At 40.6% G+C, this 18,650-nt stretch overlaps 1 protein-coding gene across 3 annotated transcripts in view; it reads right to left on the bottom strand.

The window, feature by feature from the left end:
* The window catches only part of TBC1D8 (TBC1 domain family member 8), a 48,843-nt gene that overhangs the window by 10,698 nt on the left and 19,495 nt on the right, over positions 1-18,650 (bottom strand). For all 3 annotated transcript variants that reach the window (XM_084226419.1, XM_084226420.1, XM_084226421.1), the window contains exons 4-11: positions 18,056-18,284; positions 14,152-14,392; positions 6,601-6,808; positions 5,240-5,434; positions 3,867-4,049; positions 3,330-3,480; positions 2,070-2,284; positions 1,138-1,255 (exon numbers count right to left, since the gene is read on the bottom strand). In XM_084226419.1, the coding sequence (XP_084082545.1) occupies positions 1,138-1,255; positions 2,070-2,284; positions 3,330-3,480; positions 3,867-4,049; positions 5,240-5,434; positions 6,601-6,808; positions 14,152-14,392; positions 18,056-18,284 (1,540 nt within the window). The remainder of the gene's footprint in view (positions 1-1,137; positions 1,256-2,069; positions 2,285-3,329; positions 3,481-3,866; positions 4,050-5,239; positions 5,435-6,600; positions 6,809-14,151; positions 14,393-18,055; positions 18,285-18,650) is intronic.

The following is an 18,650-nucleotide window of genomic DNA, read 5'->3' as shown; positions in this document are numbered from 1 at the left end:
TGCTTGAGTACTGATAGAGCTGTGTTTCTCTCCTTTAATCAAGGAAGGAGACAGACAAACATGGAAGTCAGTAATCAAAATAGGAGTTTAAAGCCATGTCTGGAGACAAGAAGAAAAATTCTGACAAGTGGGACAGTTACAATGCCCAGTCCACTAGCAGAAAATACCAATGGCATTCAAAGCACTACAAAACATGCTAAGCATCCAGCTAAACTTTGGAATAACTCAGCTTTAACTCACCTTCTTGCCAGTTCAGAGACAAGACAGAAACTGAGCAGTGATACAGTGTCTAGAGGGAAGTACGACAACCCCATCCTTCAAGGAAAAGAGTGGAAATCTTCTCAAGTGTCTCTTTCCACTCCACAGGCAGCACAAGACTGCCCAGACCATTTCTAGCTCCCAGAACCACTACTGCCAGGGACTTGCTCCTATCCTCACTTGTGCACATGTGACCCTGGTCCCTCTCTTTGCCACAGCAAAGGTGTAACAGCAAATGCTGCAGCTACAGACTAAGGCTAGCATTAAAAAGGGAAAAGCTATCAAACATTTCTGTAAGGGAAGGAAGTGACTGCAAAGAACAAATACTGCTTAGCCCCTCTCTTTTTGTGCATTAGGCAGTCTGCACAACCATCTTAAAAATAATGGCACTATACAGCTACAGCACACACAGTGCATGGCAGAGGGACATGTATCAGCTCTCATTACAAAGGGCCAGTGTAGATGCAAGCCTGCATTGCTCCAGCAGCCAGGCAATTCAGACAGTTCAGATCACAAAGCAGATCTTTCCTACGTTCATCTTAAACAGCCTGAGTCTCTAACACTGCAAACTCCTAGCCAAGACCCACAAGCTCTTCTATTTATGTAACAGCCAAAAGTGTCACCACCTTCTGACCAACAGGAAATTAAAAAACAAACTGTGAAGTTGAGCATTTACAGATCGTGCAGCTCAAACCCTTCAGACCAAAACCAGCCCTGTCTGGAATCTGAGCAGCCACTGCTGATGTCCCTGCACATCACACAAGTAAATGGAGCACCTCATCCGTGGGGTCTGGACCCCAGCTGACCCTGAGCATTCTCCCCACCCCTGTGCCACATGGCTCCCCCTTCCCAGCTGCAGGACCATGAATACGAGCTCACCTATCACTCGGTGGTTGAAGTAATCCGGCAGCATCCGCTCACACACAGCAACCAGCAGCCAAAAGGCTTCTTCCTCTTTGGCATACAGCAGCAACACAGAGGTCAAAATATTCATAGACTTACAAGGGCAAAGAAGAAAATGGGATTTGTTAGTGACAGCAAATCCTACTGACAAGAGCTCAACTGTTGCTATTTTTATAGAAAAAAAAGTAGCCTAACCGGATGTAAAGAACTAAGAAAAAAAACAGCAAGAAAAAGAGAGAATACACAGCAAATATGGAATTGCAACCCACAGGCATAGCAAGTTTTCTAATCTTACGTATACTGCTTTTTGTAAGAGCAATAGGAAACAATGGAGAAAAGCACAGTACAGGATTTGCCAAGATGCAAAGCAGGTAACTGATACTGCAAGATATTTTGGGGCTGCTTTCACTGCCCCCTACTTCAGTATCAGGACCACTCTGATGTTAATCAGAATTCAGGGAGCTGACCAGCTAGACAGATAACTTTCATCATTTATCATCAGTTTTGGAATAAAGTGGCAGAAAGGTTCATTAAGCCTGTGCCCCAGTGCCGTACATAAAATCTCATCTGTGCAGGCCAATTCGCCCTGCACTGCTTCCAAGTATTGTCCAAGAAATGCCCTTTTCAACAAACAGAAGCATCAGAAACAATTTTTTCCCTTCCTGTAACTATAAATGCAGTTTGCAAAATGCTGAAAGAATATCGTTGGTAGAACAGAGCCTTTTGGTAAGACTATGTAATTGTTTTCCAAGGAAAAATTACATTTAACATCTAAAACTATGTACTTTTCCAACTAAAAGGTCTTTATTTATAAAAAGCACCACTAAAAGCACTCCTAAGAGAACAACAGAGAGTGGGAAGAAGGGGAAGAAGCAGCAGGGAGCACAATCCCTCTGGGAATGGCTCACCTGGCAGTATCCTATCTTGGGGTTCCTGTGAGCGTAGGCGGTGAGCACCCTCCTGAGGGCGGCGATGCCCGTCTCGCTCTGGAAGGCGGGGTGCTCGGGCAGCGAGCGGTGCAGGTCGCGCTCGATCTCCTCCGTGGCCATGCAGCACCTGCCCATGGATGCCTCCACCAAATGCACGTAGTAGCCGGGATGCGAGGCCAGATCCGTCTGCGCGTCTGCAGGCAGCAGGAAGGGAGAAAGAGGAAGATGGGAGTGGATAAGGACGATGCTAAACCTAAGTGTTGTGGGAACTACTGCTCAAAAGGGTATAAGCAAGGTGGTTTTCCCCAAGGTCTGTGAATATCCAGACCTAAAGGACAAAGTCCTAGCAGAATACACATCTTAAAAACTAAGTATTAGCAAAACTCACATGACAAAACATCATTCAGAACACCTTGATTGGCAGAAGATGTCTCCAGCAGAAAGTATTGGTTTGGGTTGAAAGTACTGGTTAAAGATAATCTCATTCCAACCCCCCTGCTGTCGGCAGGGACACCTTTCACAAGACCAGGTTGCTCAAAGCCTCATCTAGCCTGGCCTTGAACACTTCCAGGGATGGGGCATTCACAGCTTCTCTGGGCAACCTCTTCCAAGTGTCTCACCACCCTCACAAGTTACTGGGAGAAATGTACTCAGCACTGTTCACATCCTTCAAGGAGGAAAAGCTCCACATTTACAAATGTCTGAGTATGCCATATATTGGATTAAGGACTAAACTTGAGATCACACTGTAGGCACATTCTGGCTCTGCCATATCTGTCGATGAAATGAGTTGTTTTTTCCATCTCCAGTTTCTGTAAGCCCTGCCAACATTCAACAAGAAGCAGGAGCAGGTCTGCCAACTTTGAGATTGTCATTATTTTGCAATAATCTGATTTGTCTAGGGCTAACTCAGTATTTACGCTACAATCTAATTGCTGCTTGAAGATGAACATTGTTTTATGAAAACATGACGCTAATTTTAAATTACATAGATTACAAAGATGTTATTTTGATTCTTCTGTACATCATATGATATCATCCTGAGGTAAAACTTTTCCAGACCTACCCGGGTACTTCCTTGCATATATTAGTTCAGTTCAGATCATGTCTTTTCCTTAAGCAGTATCACAGGTTCCATGTAAAGGATATTTAATTGCCCTTGAGAGATTTCTTGCCTAAATGTTTTGCCATCTCCAGAATCAGATGATGCCTACAGCCAACATTTCTAAGCATGCCCACCTGAGAAAAGCAGCCAGAGTTTGCCTCTTAAGGATTCTGGAATTCCCATAGCAACAAGTTTTCTGATTTTCTCTGTGCGAAACATGCACACGGTTCTGCCATACTCTACGAAATGGTCATCCCACAGGCTCTCTTTAATTTGCTCCCTAGACTGGGAATGAGAAGATATATTAAAAAAAACACACCATCATGTGCATGTGAGACTTGGTAGACAAAAGCATTTCTCATATTAGAAATTCCACAAGATATTCCATTACCAATGGAAATGGGAAGTCTGCTCTAGGGACTTTGACTTTCCCCACTTTGCATATCTCATTCACCACACATGGATAAAAATTAGAAATATTCACGAGAATGAAATGGGGGGAGGGAGAAGAAAAAAATCCAACCAAATAAAAAATAGCTGTTATCCTGTTTCTAACTTCTCCAACCAATACAGAGTGCCTTTTACTAAAAACATCTATCGGTCTGAATATAACCCCAGCTTTTTAAAAACAAATCCTAAAACTCCTACAGCTTTCCCCAAATGTTACATACCTTTCCAAAATCAAGGCCTGGCATTCCTGACTGATGAAAGTCTGACCTTAGTGCTTCTGCATTGAGCAAGCAATTGTTCTCCTTTTCACATTCACTTCTCTCTTTCCCTTGTGAATCCTCTGTTCCCAGACACGCAGGCTCATCATCCCCCAGCGTGCACACGGATCCAAAGGCAAGGCTGTTCTGCAATGCCAAATCAAAGTGGTAATGACTGAAACGGCTAAGAACTACATCCTCAAGACAGAGCTGGGTTACCCTTTGCCTTTTGCATCAAAACCTTTAACACCTTTCAGGACAGAAGGTCTTACTCAAGGCTTTATACAAATTGTCATTCATTTGCATGTCAGGAAAAGGGTTGTTACTTTAAAACAAAAGTTGTTAGCCAATTCTAAATGTCCTTGATGACAAGCTACCCAACAGTCTTCTACTGTTATGATTTGAAAGACAAAATCACAGAACAATTTAGGTTGGAGAGGACTATCATTTTCAATCCCCTGCTCAAAGCAGGAGCCCTCAGCCTTGGCTGCTGGGCTCTGTGCACAGTCAAGTGGAGTAGCTCCAAAAAAGCAGAGAGCACTGCCACTCGGGGCAGCCTGGTCCAGTTCTGCGTAACCATGAGGGGGAATCTCTCTTCATCTCTTCAGATTTTTCCTTGCTAAACCTTGAAGCTGTGGCTGCTTGTCTTTCAACTGGCATATCAAAGGAGAGGTTGCCTTTATCTTCCAACTTGCCACTATTTGGCAGACTTCCTTATAAAGCATGTGCCTACAGCCCTCCACTAGGCTTACTCCAAATTATCAATGCTTTCTCCATGTGTAATCGAGCAGACACACATGAAGACAAACCTGGACACAGCACTCCTTATCAGGCTCATGAGTACTGAATAAAAGAGAATAGTAACATTCCATTACCTGCTGGTTACAATCCTGTTAGTCCAACCTGATATGGGGTTGTCCCTCTGCACTGTAAGAGCACACAGCTGACTTACAGGCTCAACTTGTTCATGACTCCTCCACCTTTTCCACCCAGCTGTTTTCCAACCAGCCAGTTCCCAGCCTCTCCCATCACATTCGCTTATTTTGCCAAGTTTCACATTTGCTTTTGTTGAACTTTGAGAGGTCTCTATCAGCCCATTTCCCCAAACTGTGGAGGTCTCTATGAAGGGCAACCCAGCTGCCCATCCCAGTCCCTGCTCTCCCCAGCATGTCAATCACAACTATGCTGTGAGTGTCCTCTGTCCCACCAGCCAGGTCTTTAAAGGTGGCACCAGATAAGCATTGGCTCAAGATCAATTTGGGGGCCTCCCAAAGAAGGCAGGACAGTGGAATAATGGATAAACGTATTAAATTAATAATAAAATAAAAGCTCAGTACCTGATTGTTATTTTGCAAGTTGTTGCAGTGCAATGGGTTGCTGGAGTTCACCTCTTTGAACCTCTGGAGCAGGTTCTCCACCAAAGTATCTCGGTCCTTCAGCTCAATGAACTGAAAAGCTGTCTTACTCCTTATGCTAACAATGATGGGATTAGGGAGAAGGCTTGTATCCTCCATCTTCTCTATACTGATTACCTTTTCCAGAGACATTACAGAAAACACATTAGGCACCACATCCACAAAAACATATTCAAATTTTCTACATGTACCAAAACACAGCATTTCATATGCATGCTTTAAATGTGGTTATTCATACTGGCTTTCCTTGATCAAACACATCCTACTGCCTGAAGTTCATGGTCTGTCTAGAAGCTCAAAGCAGATGCCAAAAAGTATCCCATATGCCTTTTTTTTCCTAAATTACTTTGCATCCCACTTCTAAACAGCAGACTGAAGGAAAAGATAAGAAAGGGGTGTATGATTTTAAAAAAATATTTATAAAAGGATCAACTTGATCCATTTCTGGGTGTAGAGGAGGAAATTCACTTTCCCACCTTTGAAGATGGGCAAAACAGTTGTTTTGTTAATTTTCATTAAGTATACAACACTGGTCTCTATTGTTTTCTGTTTCTGCAACAGGAAGGTAAGTTGCTACAGTTATGATATGATTTGGATGTTACTCTATTATTAGTCCAGGATGAAAGGAAAGCTTTAATTAAGAGATCGTAAGAGCCTTGCATCCACAGCAGATAAGGCAGGTGTTAGCTGACAGCTTCCTTCTCCTGTTCTACTCCCACCACCTTCCCTTGTGCTCTCTCTCCATTTAAACTTGTCTATTGACTTCATGGAAATTTGTCAGCCCATCACTGCAGGCATAACATCCCCTCTTTCTCTCTGCCCTACAGCTTTGCAAAGTACCCATAGGTTTGTTAAAGGCTGTCTGTGGAGGGAGAGCTCAACACCTGTGTTGATCCCAGGCAAGGATGCTTTTGCACTGCTGGAATGGGTCCAAGCCAGTCTCCCATCAACATTATGCTGGATGTACGTGTTTGTGGAGCTGGGAGAGGAGCCCTGTCCAAGTCTTGGGCCAAGCAGACTCTGTTTTTGCAGTGTTCCCTCCTGCTGCATTACCTGTCCATACTTCACTTTGAGGAGAGCTTTGAATCACCCATATTTTTAGGAGCTCAGGCCCTAGTGAGTCCCAGAACAAGCTGTACAACCATCCTGTAGGCAGGATACACACAAACATCCTACTCTTTTTCATCAAACAACACTTTGTCAAGGTAAGTCAAGTGGCAGTGGAGGCTTAGGGTAGAAAAAGGCAGATAAGGACCCAAAATTAAACAAACAAAAAACTCTACCTCTCTAAGTGGGATGATAACAGTGCAGCAGCCATTTTCTTTACTGGCAAAACAGATATAACTGTCTGAAGTATACATTGTCCCCGCTGTGTGACAGCGACTGAAGGGCGTCCAGAGAGAGCAGTCCACAACTTCGTGCAGTTTCTCATTCCTGGGCAATCTGAAGAAGGCCCGAAAGAATTCATTCTGTGCTCTGGCTTCAAGATCCCTTAAGAAAAAGCAGCAAGAACTAATCACAAGATCCCAAAAGGCAGGACATGCAGTGTGAAGTTAACTTTTCTTGTTGGCATCACCAAGAGCTAGGAATACAGAATAAAAACACCATGCACAGCAATCTTCAGTGCCTATGTGAACAGAGCACTGTACAAGCAACTTTCAAATATGTTTAAAGGAAAACATTATCAATAACTACTTGTTTAACAATAAGGTCAAAAGCAACTAGTATAGTAACTTGGAAGGGAAAGCACACTAATTTGAATCAGCTGTTTTGCTGGTTTGGGGTTTTTTTACATTATTTTTAAACCATGTATTTTCTATGGCTGCTGTATGACTTTACAGACTCCAAGAGTTACAAATTTCAGTGCCCAGGAGACAACTAAATCTTTCATCTGATGAACATATATTGAGCAAGGGAGATTAGCCTAATGTTCCTTGTTTCCCTTCACAGTAGCATTACCAACATCACCCCAGGGACTTGCACCTGCACCCAAAAGTCATTTGCTCAATGACTACCACCAAAGTGGTCAGTAATAGAAGTGTTAATGATGGTGGCATTTACTTGATGGAATCCTTAACTTGCACAAGAATTAGCCTCAGAGAGCCCTCAGAACAGTTTCAAAATGCAGAACAGTTTCAGGTCACTTACAGACTCAGTTGGGAATAACAGCACCAGCCACACTCAGTTTGAACCTGGCCTCCTTCCAGCCATCCATCCACATTTATGTGAAGGGAAAAGTTTAAATAAATGAAACTTTCATTACTGAGCCATGGTTATAGAGACCTGGCTTTGGGGACTTATTTTTCTTCTCCTTTCTTAATGAAGAAGCCTGCAGTAATTTAGAGAACTATGCAATTACATTATAAACAGGCCATGGCTATTAGCTCACCAACAGCAGCTCCAGAAACATTAGGGCTGAAATTCTATGATTTTCTTTACTACAAGTAAATTTTTCCTAGCATGATTCACCTTAGGGAAATGAAAAAAAAAGAAAAGCTGCCTGATTTTGTGCCACTGAAAGAATTTAAAGCGTGGGCTGAAGCACAGCAGGGAGTGGTACTTTGGCGCTGTAAATCCCCTCTCCACTCCTTCCTTCACCCACCTCTTCTGCAGACACCTTCCCTCTACCCCAGCCCTGTTCCCTGTTAAAATATATGTTGAGACAAATGAAGCCACTGCCTCAATAAGTAAATAAATTATTTGATTGGGTTTTGGGTTTTTTAGTTTAGTTTAATCCATAGAAAAAGACATAGCCATGTGAAACAGGAAGACAATCCAGAACAAACTGAGACCTGAGAAGGGAGGGTCTGTATCTGCAAGCAACAGAAAAGACAGAATGCCCTCAACCAGCATTCAGCTTCTGTTTCCTTCTCAAGCATTATCTTCCTTAATAATATTATCCAAAGAAACCAGACAAATAGTCTCCTGTTTTTTCACAGAAAACAAAGAGAAACCCTCTTTGTGGAGAAAGACAAAAAGGTTGCTCCTGAGCTGAAATTCCACAGCGAGAGTAACTCTGATAAGTGCCTGCAGCGATCTACTATTGTGACAAAGCTGGATCAGGATATGCCTCCTAGTTAACTCACCACTAAAATATTTTCCATTTCTGCACGGCACAGATGAATGCTGCTGATAGCATCTGCAGTCAGGTCTGGTAGAGCTGTGCTCTCCTGCTATTGTGCTGCAAGGGAAGAGCCCCCCAGCATCTCCTTCGTTTTGAAGATTTCTCAACCTTTATGTGAGAAAAGGCTTTATACAGAAAAGTGGGACCCCTACTGAGGCACGCGTTGTCTGTTATTTTAGAGCTGACTGCTTCCTATGCTCCAAAATCTGAAGCTTCTGAGTTCTCAGGATTTTCCTGCATTTCCTGGGGCTGTGGTATCCACATGCAGGGTCTTTCAGACAACAAACCACAGGATTCTAAGCTGAAGAAGAATGACATTAGTCACATCTGAAACTAAGTAAATTCACCAGCACTGTATCCACCCCACTCATGGGTGGAAGGCTGCCAATCCCAACATCTCTGGAACTGCCTGTCCCCCCATGACTCACACACAGGCTCACACAGGGACACCACTGAGAACAGAGAACACACCACAGCCAGGGCTGCCCCAGAAACAAGTGCTGAAATGGGCCAGCCTGCTTGGAGGAGGGATCCCGGAATAAAAAATGGTAGCAGAGGGACGAGATGCTGTCAGCACCTACCACTGTGGGCTCAAACTAGAGGTTTTATTCTAAAGTTGAACACCAAGAATATATTTCCTGTTAAGCACGCAAATTCTAGGGCTTAATGGCTTCCCTTCATAAACACAGCCAAACAAAATTAGAGTTGGTTAAAAAAAACCCCAACCCTACAACTCTAAAAAACCCACAAACAAATTTAGCTCCTAAAAAGACAGGCAATTGTTTAAATATGTTACAACAAAGATGGCCCACGTCACCAAGTCCCACAGCTTCCATTTAGAGTTTCACAAGACCTCCAACACCAAACAGAAATGCAATCTACTTGCACCCCTACCTGTTTGAAAATTTCTACTCTCACTTAACTATTTTCAAGTGGGTTTGGTTTTTAAGCAAATGCAGCATACTGAGTGGTACTTAACTAAAAAAGGAAAGCTATCATTATGTACAAATAATGTTTATTGAGTATTTACACAAGCATCAGAAGAATAAAAGGTAACAAGATGCAACTGCCTTGTTCCCTACTTTTCAAAAAACTCAGCAATTCCTTCTGAGTGCAGCTCCCAACTTGCATGTTATGGGATCATAACATGCAACTCCAACTCCAGCACTTCAAAGTGAACGGCAAGCCTGAACTGCAATAACTCCTTGTGCATGACCCCCACATTACCTTCCAAGAGCTTTAATTTAAAGGAAATAACACACACAAGACTAACAAAATGCCTAAAAGCATCAGGATGCTTAAAATGCTGTCCTCACTGACAAATGTTTTTCTGTGCTTTAAATCCAGCAGAAGCCAACTTGGCAAGATTTTAGCTCTGCTGAGTCACTTGTTGCCTATCTAAAATCTAAACAGCCTTGTCAACCTCTTGCTTCAAGAGACAGATTACTAGAGTCTTCTTACTGTTGAGACTCCAGAAAGTAAGATACGTTGGAAATAACACATCCAACAATATATGTCTTGTATGTTAGAAGAACTGCTAAATTCATGTGGGAAGAAAGGCTTCTTATAAGCAAGTCAGGAGATGTTATCTGAGAAGAGCCAACCTGGACTTGTCAGGACACATGTAAACTGAACATCATTATCATTCCCTTACACAGCAGGAGCACTAGACTTGTAGATGAAGGAGTTGCAATTAATGTTTTAGCCAAAATTTATTAAAGTCTTGATATAGCCTCTCATGGAACTAATTAAACTAGAACTGGAAAACTGTTGTACCAAGACAGCTGCAAAAGAGTACCTCAAAACACAGCCCTTCAGGGCTTCCTAATAAATTAGAAGGTTGTATCAAGAGGACCCCCTTGGGAATCTGTCCTAGATTAGCTTCTGTTCAATGTCTTCATTAGCAACCTGTACGATGGATCAAGAGCTTGTCACTAAACCAGCACTTGATGCAATGCTGGTAGAGGCTAATGAACATAACAACAGAATCAAATTCAGATTTATATTCATAAATTTAAGGGCTCTTGTGGAAAAAAAAAACCATTACAAATATTTTCAGCTGTACATCATAAGCTTCACAAATGCAGCACGGAGATGAACTCCACTAGGAGCCATCCCTTGGGGTTACAAAGGAACACAAGCTAAACAAGAGCTAACAGCCTCATGCTCACAGGAGGAAGAGGAACACTGGCTGGGCTGCAGAAGTTCATGGCCATCAAGATGAAGCATGGCAGTCCCAGAACTGGCAAGGTTTCTAGGGCAATCCTATATCCCCCCACCATGCACCTGCCCCCACATGGCATCAGTGATGAATGTCCAGAGAAGAGTGACCAGAATGGCTAAAATCCACACTGATAAGAAAACCTTGGTGGAAGTAGGGCAGTGCAGCTTAAAAAAAAATTTAAAAAATAAAAAATTAAAAAATTAAAAAAGAGAAATAAGATACACATCAACCCCCCAAACACACAAATGATTTTTCTAAGTGAGCACAAAGTGCTCTAAAGAAAGTGAGCACTTCTGATCTCTTCAGTTGGTACTGGGTAGAAAAAAAAGTGACAGACCCAAAAAGTGTAAAAGTGTAGAAAATTCAAGTTAGACCTCAAACTTCTAAGTGACAGAACAGTGAAGTACTGGTATGGATCCTGATATGCCCATTACTGCAAATCCTAAAAAACACATTAGGCAATCACAAAGAGATATCCCAAACCCTACCTTTAGCTACAGAGATGCAATAAAAGGAAGTTTTTTTCTAGTCACATTCTACTTGTTGCTCAAGGTTTAAAGCATTCTCAGATTCTCTCTCTGAAGGAATAAATGCAGATTGAAGTGACATTTATGACTCAGGATACTTCAAACACTTTCCATCAGGCTTAGATCAGTGTTAACAACCTTCTTTGCCTTCACATGAAGCAAAGTCATTCTCATTGGTAATTCACAGTTAAACATGAAGAAAAAAAGCTGATGTGGTTAGAGCCTGGGAAAACATATCACACTGTTGAAACTTTACTTATACCAGCACTAAAGCTTTTAAATTGTGGGTTCTGCTCTGGAGAATTTCTCACTACATTTGAGAAATGAAAGAGATGGAAATTAGAAGTATGAGAAACCTATACCAGAAACTGCTGCAGCCTTTTTTGTTAAAAAAAGAAAAATTAGTTACCATATATATTCCAGTAAAATTGTATGGCACATACATATGTCTGCAAGAAACGGCATTTGTAGGTACCAAACACATCAGGTTTACTTGCTTTTTATAGCAATTACCTCCATTGCCATTAATCCCTTCATAATTCGTTGTTCTGTGCTTAATCATTTCATTAAACAGCACAAAAAAATGCATACTGACTTATTTGACTCTGGCCATGATATATAATTTGTGTCACAAACTGTGGGCCTAATCCCATAGCCTCTCTGAGTTCCATCCCTCCATTGCTCAGCAAGATGACCCCAAGAGCCTCAGGAATGGCAAAGGTTTATGGTTTTCAGACTGTAGAATATACAGATCATGACAGCACTGAAAATGTATTTCTATAAAAATAAAGATATTGAAACAAGCCTCTCACAAAAGAAAGCCTAGCAAACACAAGACATCTACAACTTCATTAATTTGTCAGAGCTGCAATAGTTCCAATGATGTGTATGTCTGCTTTCCTTTTCATAGATTATTATTTGCTTCCAAATCATGTACAAGAATTAACAATGTCAATTAGAGGGAATGTGTTGAGAGGAAAGTAATTGTTCTTGTAGTACTAAAATGGCTTCAAGAAAAAAAGCAACAACCAAAACTTCATACACCAAAAAAGTAAAACATCCACCCCAAAACATGTTAACACTAAAAACCAGTTTATCCACTATTCAAACTACAGTCTTGCTTAATCACCTTACATGAAAGTGGTTGCTGAAGTGGGACAAAGGGCAACAGAAATAGCAACTTATCCAACCACTACCTAATTCATGCAGAGGAAATGGGATTTTGGTATCATCTGTGCCATCCCAAGCCACAGCACAGGTTAAAGAACATCTTGACTCGTCCTTCCTTCTCCCTCTGTTCCTTTTACTTTCTTTTCTCTTCTTTAGTTGGAGGGAAGGAGAGAGAGAACCAGTTTGAATAAGTGTGTGGGATGGTTTCTCTTGCTTGACCGCTAATGGGCACACTGCTTTTCAAAAATGCCACAAGGTACTTACAAGATGATTCCCTGAGAGCCCCTTTTTATAGTGCATTACTAAGCTTACACTTTTCTTTACAACTGTAATTTTACTTTCTTTCCATTCAGTTAGTACCCCTGATTCAAAGACTATTTTGGGAAATGACAATGACAAAAATTGGTAGATGCTGAAAAATATCTCCCGCCAGGTTTTTGTTACATCTCCTCTGGATTCCTCTTCTTGCACCTAACTTTTTAGCCCAAAAGCAGGAGGAATATAAAATGGTAAACCATGGAAAGGGGCTGAGATACAACCTACCACAGCCATATTCTACATTAGCTAAAGTACACATCCCTACATCTCTTGAGCCAAAAGCCTACAATGCTAAAAAACCCAAGTTACATACATAGTGTAAAAAACAATGGTAGTAGCTCTTGTATTCCAAGGAACCCTGGTTATTAAAAAAAGCCTGCAAATATGTTTATGGCTGCTCACCACTGTGTTACCTCAAGTGAATTCTTCAGTGATGAAATCCTGGTGTCACTGAATTTCCTTACTGTGTGTACATATGAAATTACAGAGAAAGTAAAATTTATTGTTTTAAACTCCATTATGAAACTTTGCAGAAGTGTTTAGCTGAGATTTAGGCCCACCACCACTGTAAAAATGTCCCTGAGAAACAATAAAATGGCTACTGGTCTCTCTTTTTTGGGAAACGATACCATGCATTCCTTATGTTTTAGTCAGGAAGCAACACCTGGGTGATTCCCTTCATACCCCTAGCAAAGGGAGAGGAAGGAAGAGCAGGAAAGGGCATGAGTCAAGAGGAGATAACTGCTCCACAAACATCCCATTCAGAAAAGAAGTCTTTTAAATCAGCATCTTAACTTTGATGCCCCAGGCAAATTCCAGTCAGGGCTATTCCATCCTGCCCACCTAAAATTCCTCAGGGCAGCTTCCCTCCCCCTTTCTCAAAGCAGCAAATAAAACACAGAGTTATGTGTTGTGCTACCAGCAGAGAAATGGCCATCAATCTTTCCCTGAGAGCCAAATGCATTTCTGTAGTGGGAGAGGAATGCAGGGATGCATTGCCGGGATGCAAGAGGTAGAGCTGACAATAGCTATACCACAACTGTGTTTTTTTTAAGTCCTGTAACTGCTGCTAAATTGTCTATGGCAATCACACTAGTGGGAATTACATGTTTCAGATATCATCAAAAGCAGTAATTCCAGAGAACTGAAGGCACTAGGAAAGCCTACATATTACCAAAAATTTAAGCAAAATAATGCTGCTCTTCAGTGAAGATGGAAAATATCCCTTGCTGCAATCTTCCCTTCTATGGGACCAGTACTTCTGAAACTTTGCATTGTTTAAGGGAAGAATATAAAGTCAAAAAATGCATCTTGCATAAAGTTAAAATGCACCTTTTGGATACCCCGTAACATACTATGAAGTCTCTTTTGCCTCCAATCAAACAAAGCTTTAAAATCTTACCCAGCTAACACACCAAACCACGAATCCCACTATTGAACCTCTGCTCATAGAACATGTTTAGCTTTTTACCTCTTGGTAATCTGAGTAGGATCCTGCAGGCCTGGATCCAGTTCAAAGATTTCATTATCTAGCAGCCTTCGGAGCGTCACATCTGCCAGCTGCTCCATGATCCTGAAAGCCTCAGAGATATTGAGGAACGTGGAGAAGTCGCGCTCCTTGTTTGCTGTAGTGACACGGACTGTGTCTGTCATGAAGACATTGGAGGTTCTTTCCAGCTTCTGGACCTCAACCCAAGGAATGATAAGTTTCACTGCAATCCAAGAGAAGAACAAAAGTGGGCTGGAAACTTTGCTTCCATCTTTCAGATTTGGGAAAAAATCAAATTCAGAATGAAATGTAGACCAAAGAGGTGAGAGAAAAAATTTTATGGGCAAGACCAAGCGCAAGCTGAAATGTCTGTTATGACTGTATTCAAGATCACCCACTCCAAAAGACATGTCTTTTTCAGAATCTCTCCCTCAAAATTTTAACTATCTTCACAAGAAATACTAGACTGGGGAGTGGTGCCTTTGCAGAACATCTGCCATACACTGTGTTTCTAGCTCCTTTACAAGTCGTTTCTGCAGCCTGCTTCCTTACCACCAGAAGAAACAGTTCATCTCCAGAATACAGAGGTAAGAGGGAAAGGCTTTGTGATCCCCTAGAAACAAAACAGTAGGCAGGTGGAAAACCAATTACATGCATAGTTACTTTAGTTTTTAAAATAAAGCAAACTCCCATCCAAAAGAAAGCCTTTTTGGAGACTGCTATAAAGTGTAATTACTATTATAAACAAGACATTTAAAAAGCTGCCTAGCCTTTGGGATCTTTCCATTTGGTTACTTTGTACTGAAAAGATGCACAGGGCACATCTTGCCCTAAACATTAACTGTAGTCAGAGTTGTTTATAGAGAACAAGAAATGTAGGACACTGTTCTCTATACTTAAAGCTGTTGAATCACATAAATACAAGTGGCAAACAGAATCAGCTTACTTTAGGCAACTACTACAGAATGTTATTCGCCTCTCACACAAATCTCTGGGTAAAAATTAGGCTGGAAAGGACTTTAAAATAGATTCAATTTCTTCTTAAGAACTGTTGGAAACTTCCCAGATTTCTTTGTGCCAATAACACCAAGACAACACCCCTTAACATCCCTAGCTGGTCTCCTGATGCCAATAAAGCAATAAAAAGGCAGTAATAACAAACATTGTCATATATATATGACACTTATCAAAGATCATTCATTACCTAAGGAGCTACCCTCAGCAAGTTTTCTGTACTACATGAACCACAGCTGTCAAGATTATTTACAGATTGCATTTTTTCTTGCTTAAATAAAGCACAGCTGCATCAACATGCAGAGACTGTTGCAAATGATCATAAAATCAACTGTACCAGCCCAGCCAAGGGAAGAAAGATTAAATAACGCTGTAGCAACAGCACTGCTGTTCAGGCAGGTCAGAGTCACACACGCTCTCTCTGTTGGTTACAGAAAAAGCTCAACAGCCTGTACAGGACTCAAGCCACTGATAAAAGGTACAAAGTCTTCGAAGTTTAAGAAAAACACAAATTTAATTAAAAATGTGAAGAAACCTTGGCACACCCTTCCAAGTTATCTGACTATCTAAACCTCTGAAATCCTACAAACACTTGGAAGCTTAGATAAAAGGGGGCTTGTCCTGGAAAAAAATTTTCCAAGGAGTTTATATTCACATAAGCTGTAAATTAATTTTATGAGCATTTGAAAACAGGTTCTAATATTGCATTCCAGGTCACTCCAACACAAAATGAAACAAAAGACGGGAAAAGACTTGCCAGAAGCAGAAGACTTAACATTTTGCCTATAAAGAGATTTCAGTCTATGATTTGGGGGAATTTTTATAGAGGTAAAACACAACTGAGAACTAATTTTATTGCAACTCATACATTGAGTTTTTTCTCTGTATAGTATTGAAGAACACAATAAATGTGATTTCTTAGCAATATTTTTAAGACCAGATTTAACCAGATTTCATTTGTGATTGCTGAAAAAGACAAAGGCAATGAATCACTTGTTCTGCATGTAAGCAGCATCAGCTTCTCAAATAGTAACAATCAGACCTATATTAAATCTGGATTATTCCCTGTAATACAAATATTTCATAAACATGACAAAACACTAGCCTAGAAAGAGAAGTAATCTGCTTTATCACAATCAAGGAAGTGGGAATCATTTCAGCATATATGCTGCTTCCCACTCAGCTAGGGAAGTTTGTTTAACCAAAAGAAAATTCAGGGGGTTTTCTCACATTTCCATGCAAATGTATGGGAACTCAAAGACAACGCAACAGACTACATTGGTGAATCAAAGTGTATTTTCCATGGTCAAAATAAAAAGTTGCAAACATGTAATTGTTAGTTTGGTTTGGGGTTCTTTGTTGATTTTCATAATGAATATCACTAAAGATATGAGAAGAAATCTCTTAAACAATACAACATTATATTATATTTCCATTATCACGTAACAATCTGTGGTATTGGATAAACAAAATTTTTGGAACCATATTAAGGGTTTTTCGCTCTTCCCTCCACTGTTATCTATCATTAATAAGTATCATTCCTGCTTTGTGTGCTTTGGCAGACTGGCTATCTCAGATTTAATGAGAGAAAACCTGCAATGATAACAAGAAGAAATGATTGACAAAGAATATTATTTAATACTAACCAGAGAATAAGAAGATTAAACAAGAACTCACATATCTAGTATATGAAGAAATTCCATTCTACTCTTCCCAGCATAACTCAGTTTTTGCTTTTATAGTGAATAACAAACTTAGCAGCACATCAAATATAATTCTCCCATCTTTGATGATATGACAAAATAAGTGGCTTGAAATAATATAAGGGAAGAAAGGATCTCCAGCTCTAAGCATGTCTTTGCATGTTTTCAGTCTTAGAAATTACAAGTTACTATCTTTTTTAAGACAAACATCATTTCTAAACCTACAGATATATCTAAATATTAAATCCAGCTGGAATATGGCAAAGTTTTCCTAATTGATCTGAATGACAGACATTGCTATATATACAGCAGAATAGGTTTCTATTGCTAACTTTGTTTAAGTTCCAGAAGGATAAACAGGCCTTAAAAGGCTGGAGGTTTATGCACAATTTTACTAAACAGAGAAATGCTATAGAGTTTAAATGGCTACATTCATTTTTACCATCTTACATCTGTTACTTTATTTTTACCTTCTAATATCTATTCTGGCAGACTTTCCATTCACACAATTCTTTCTCTGTAGAAGAACACCCCAACTAAATCCTTAGAACTTGCTGAACCATCTAAAGGGCCAAAAAGCCTCAGGATATGCTTCGTGTGACCTTACTGGCACTGCTACTCAGAAACACAAACAAATCCCTAAATTGCTGTTGTTTTTCATTAAAAGCTCTTAATTTTCACCTGGTTCTCCAGGGCACATTACTTTTATTTGTCCTGGGATTTCTTCAGGCAGGCAGCTTGACTGAAGCACCCCTGGCCTCACCAGCCCCTCCCCTACCACCCTGCTGCAATGTGGTGACTCTGCTTCCCTGCCTGTGGGAGGGACCCATCCTTACTCACCACTTTCAGCACTAAAACTCCTCATTTTAGAACTTGAAGGAGGTCTGCTACATCTTAAGGTTGCTTCAATGCCAAAAAGAAAAACCAGGTAACAACTATATCTGTGTGCTCTTGCAGTGTTATTTTTATTACTGGATTCATATTAAAACACAAAGGCTGAAGTGAAAATTGAATTAAACAGGATTTTTCACCTAATAACTAATAACTAAAAACTCAGAAACTAAACTTCAGAGGTCAGCTAGGCTTTTCATAAAAACCCTGGCTATTCTTGCTTTCAAATGTAATTATGTCTCTCCCCAGCATAAAATTTCTTATGCGTTTACACTTACATTCTTTGCCCAGGAAGAAGGAATAAAAACAGAGATGATTGATGCTCAAATAAAGCCAGCCTTGCCGAGGAACCTTTCCTTTCCAACAGCAACAGGAATAATAGGTGATCAACTTCTCTGCTTCAGGAAAATTAAATCTGGATTCAAATTTCACCAGGGCTTCTCGAAACTTCTCAGGGTCTTCCTCCTGCTCAGCGAGTTTGCTGCTCGTTTCCTCTGCAATCAGTGCCTGAGCCCAGAACGAGACCATATGTCAGCATAAAGCTATGGCACACACAGGCAAGCTGCTACAAGCTGCCCACTCAATTTCTAATAATGCAACACTTTCTTACAAAGAAATTCCAGTCAATTTGCAGTTTTCACAAATGGAGAAATTTCTCTGGTGCTTGCATCTCTCACACATTTTGAATGCTCTCAAAGCAAGACTTTTGGGGCCTTCTTTACCTTATTCATAGTTTTTTCAACAAGTCTGGCAGAACTCTATCTCTGCACTTTCACTATGGCTTATGATTGCTCTTATTTTGTACACACAGAGTAAAAACAGAGTAACAGTTGTGGCTACTGACCAGTACTATTTACCTATGAAGAAGAAAAG

The sequence above is a fragment of the Fringilla coelebs genome (genome assembly GCF_963513975.1).
Source record: "Fringilla coelebs genome assembly, chromosome: 2".
In the NCBI taxonomy this organism is placed as follows: domain Eukaryota; kingdom Metazoa; phylum Chordata; class Aves; order Passeriformes; family Fringillidae; genus Fringilla; species Fringilla coelebs.
The sequence above is the reverse complement of the archived record's forward strand: the minus strand, read 5'-3'. Positions and strand labels throughout refer to the sequence as shown.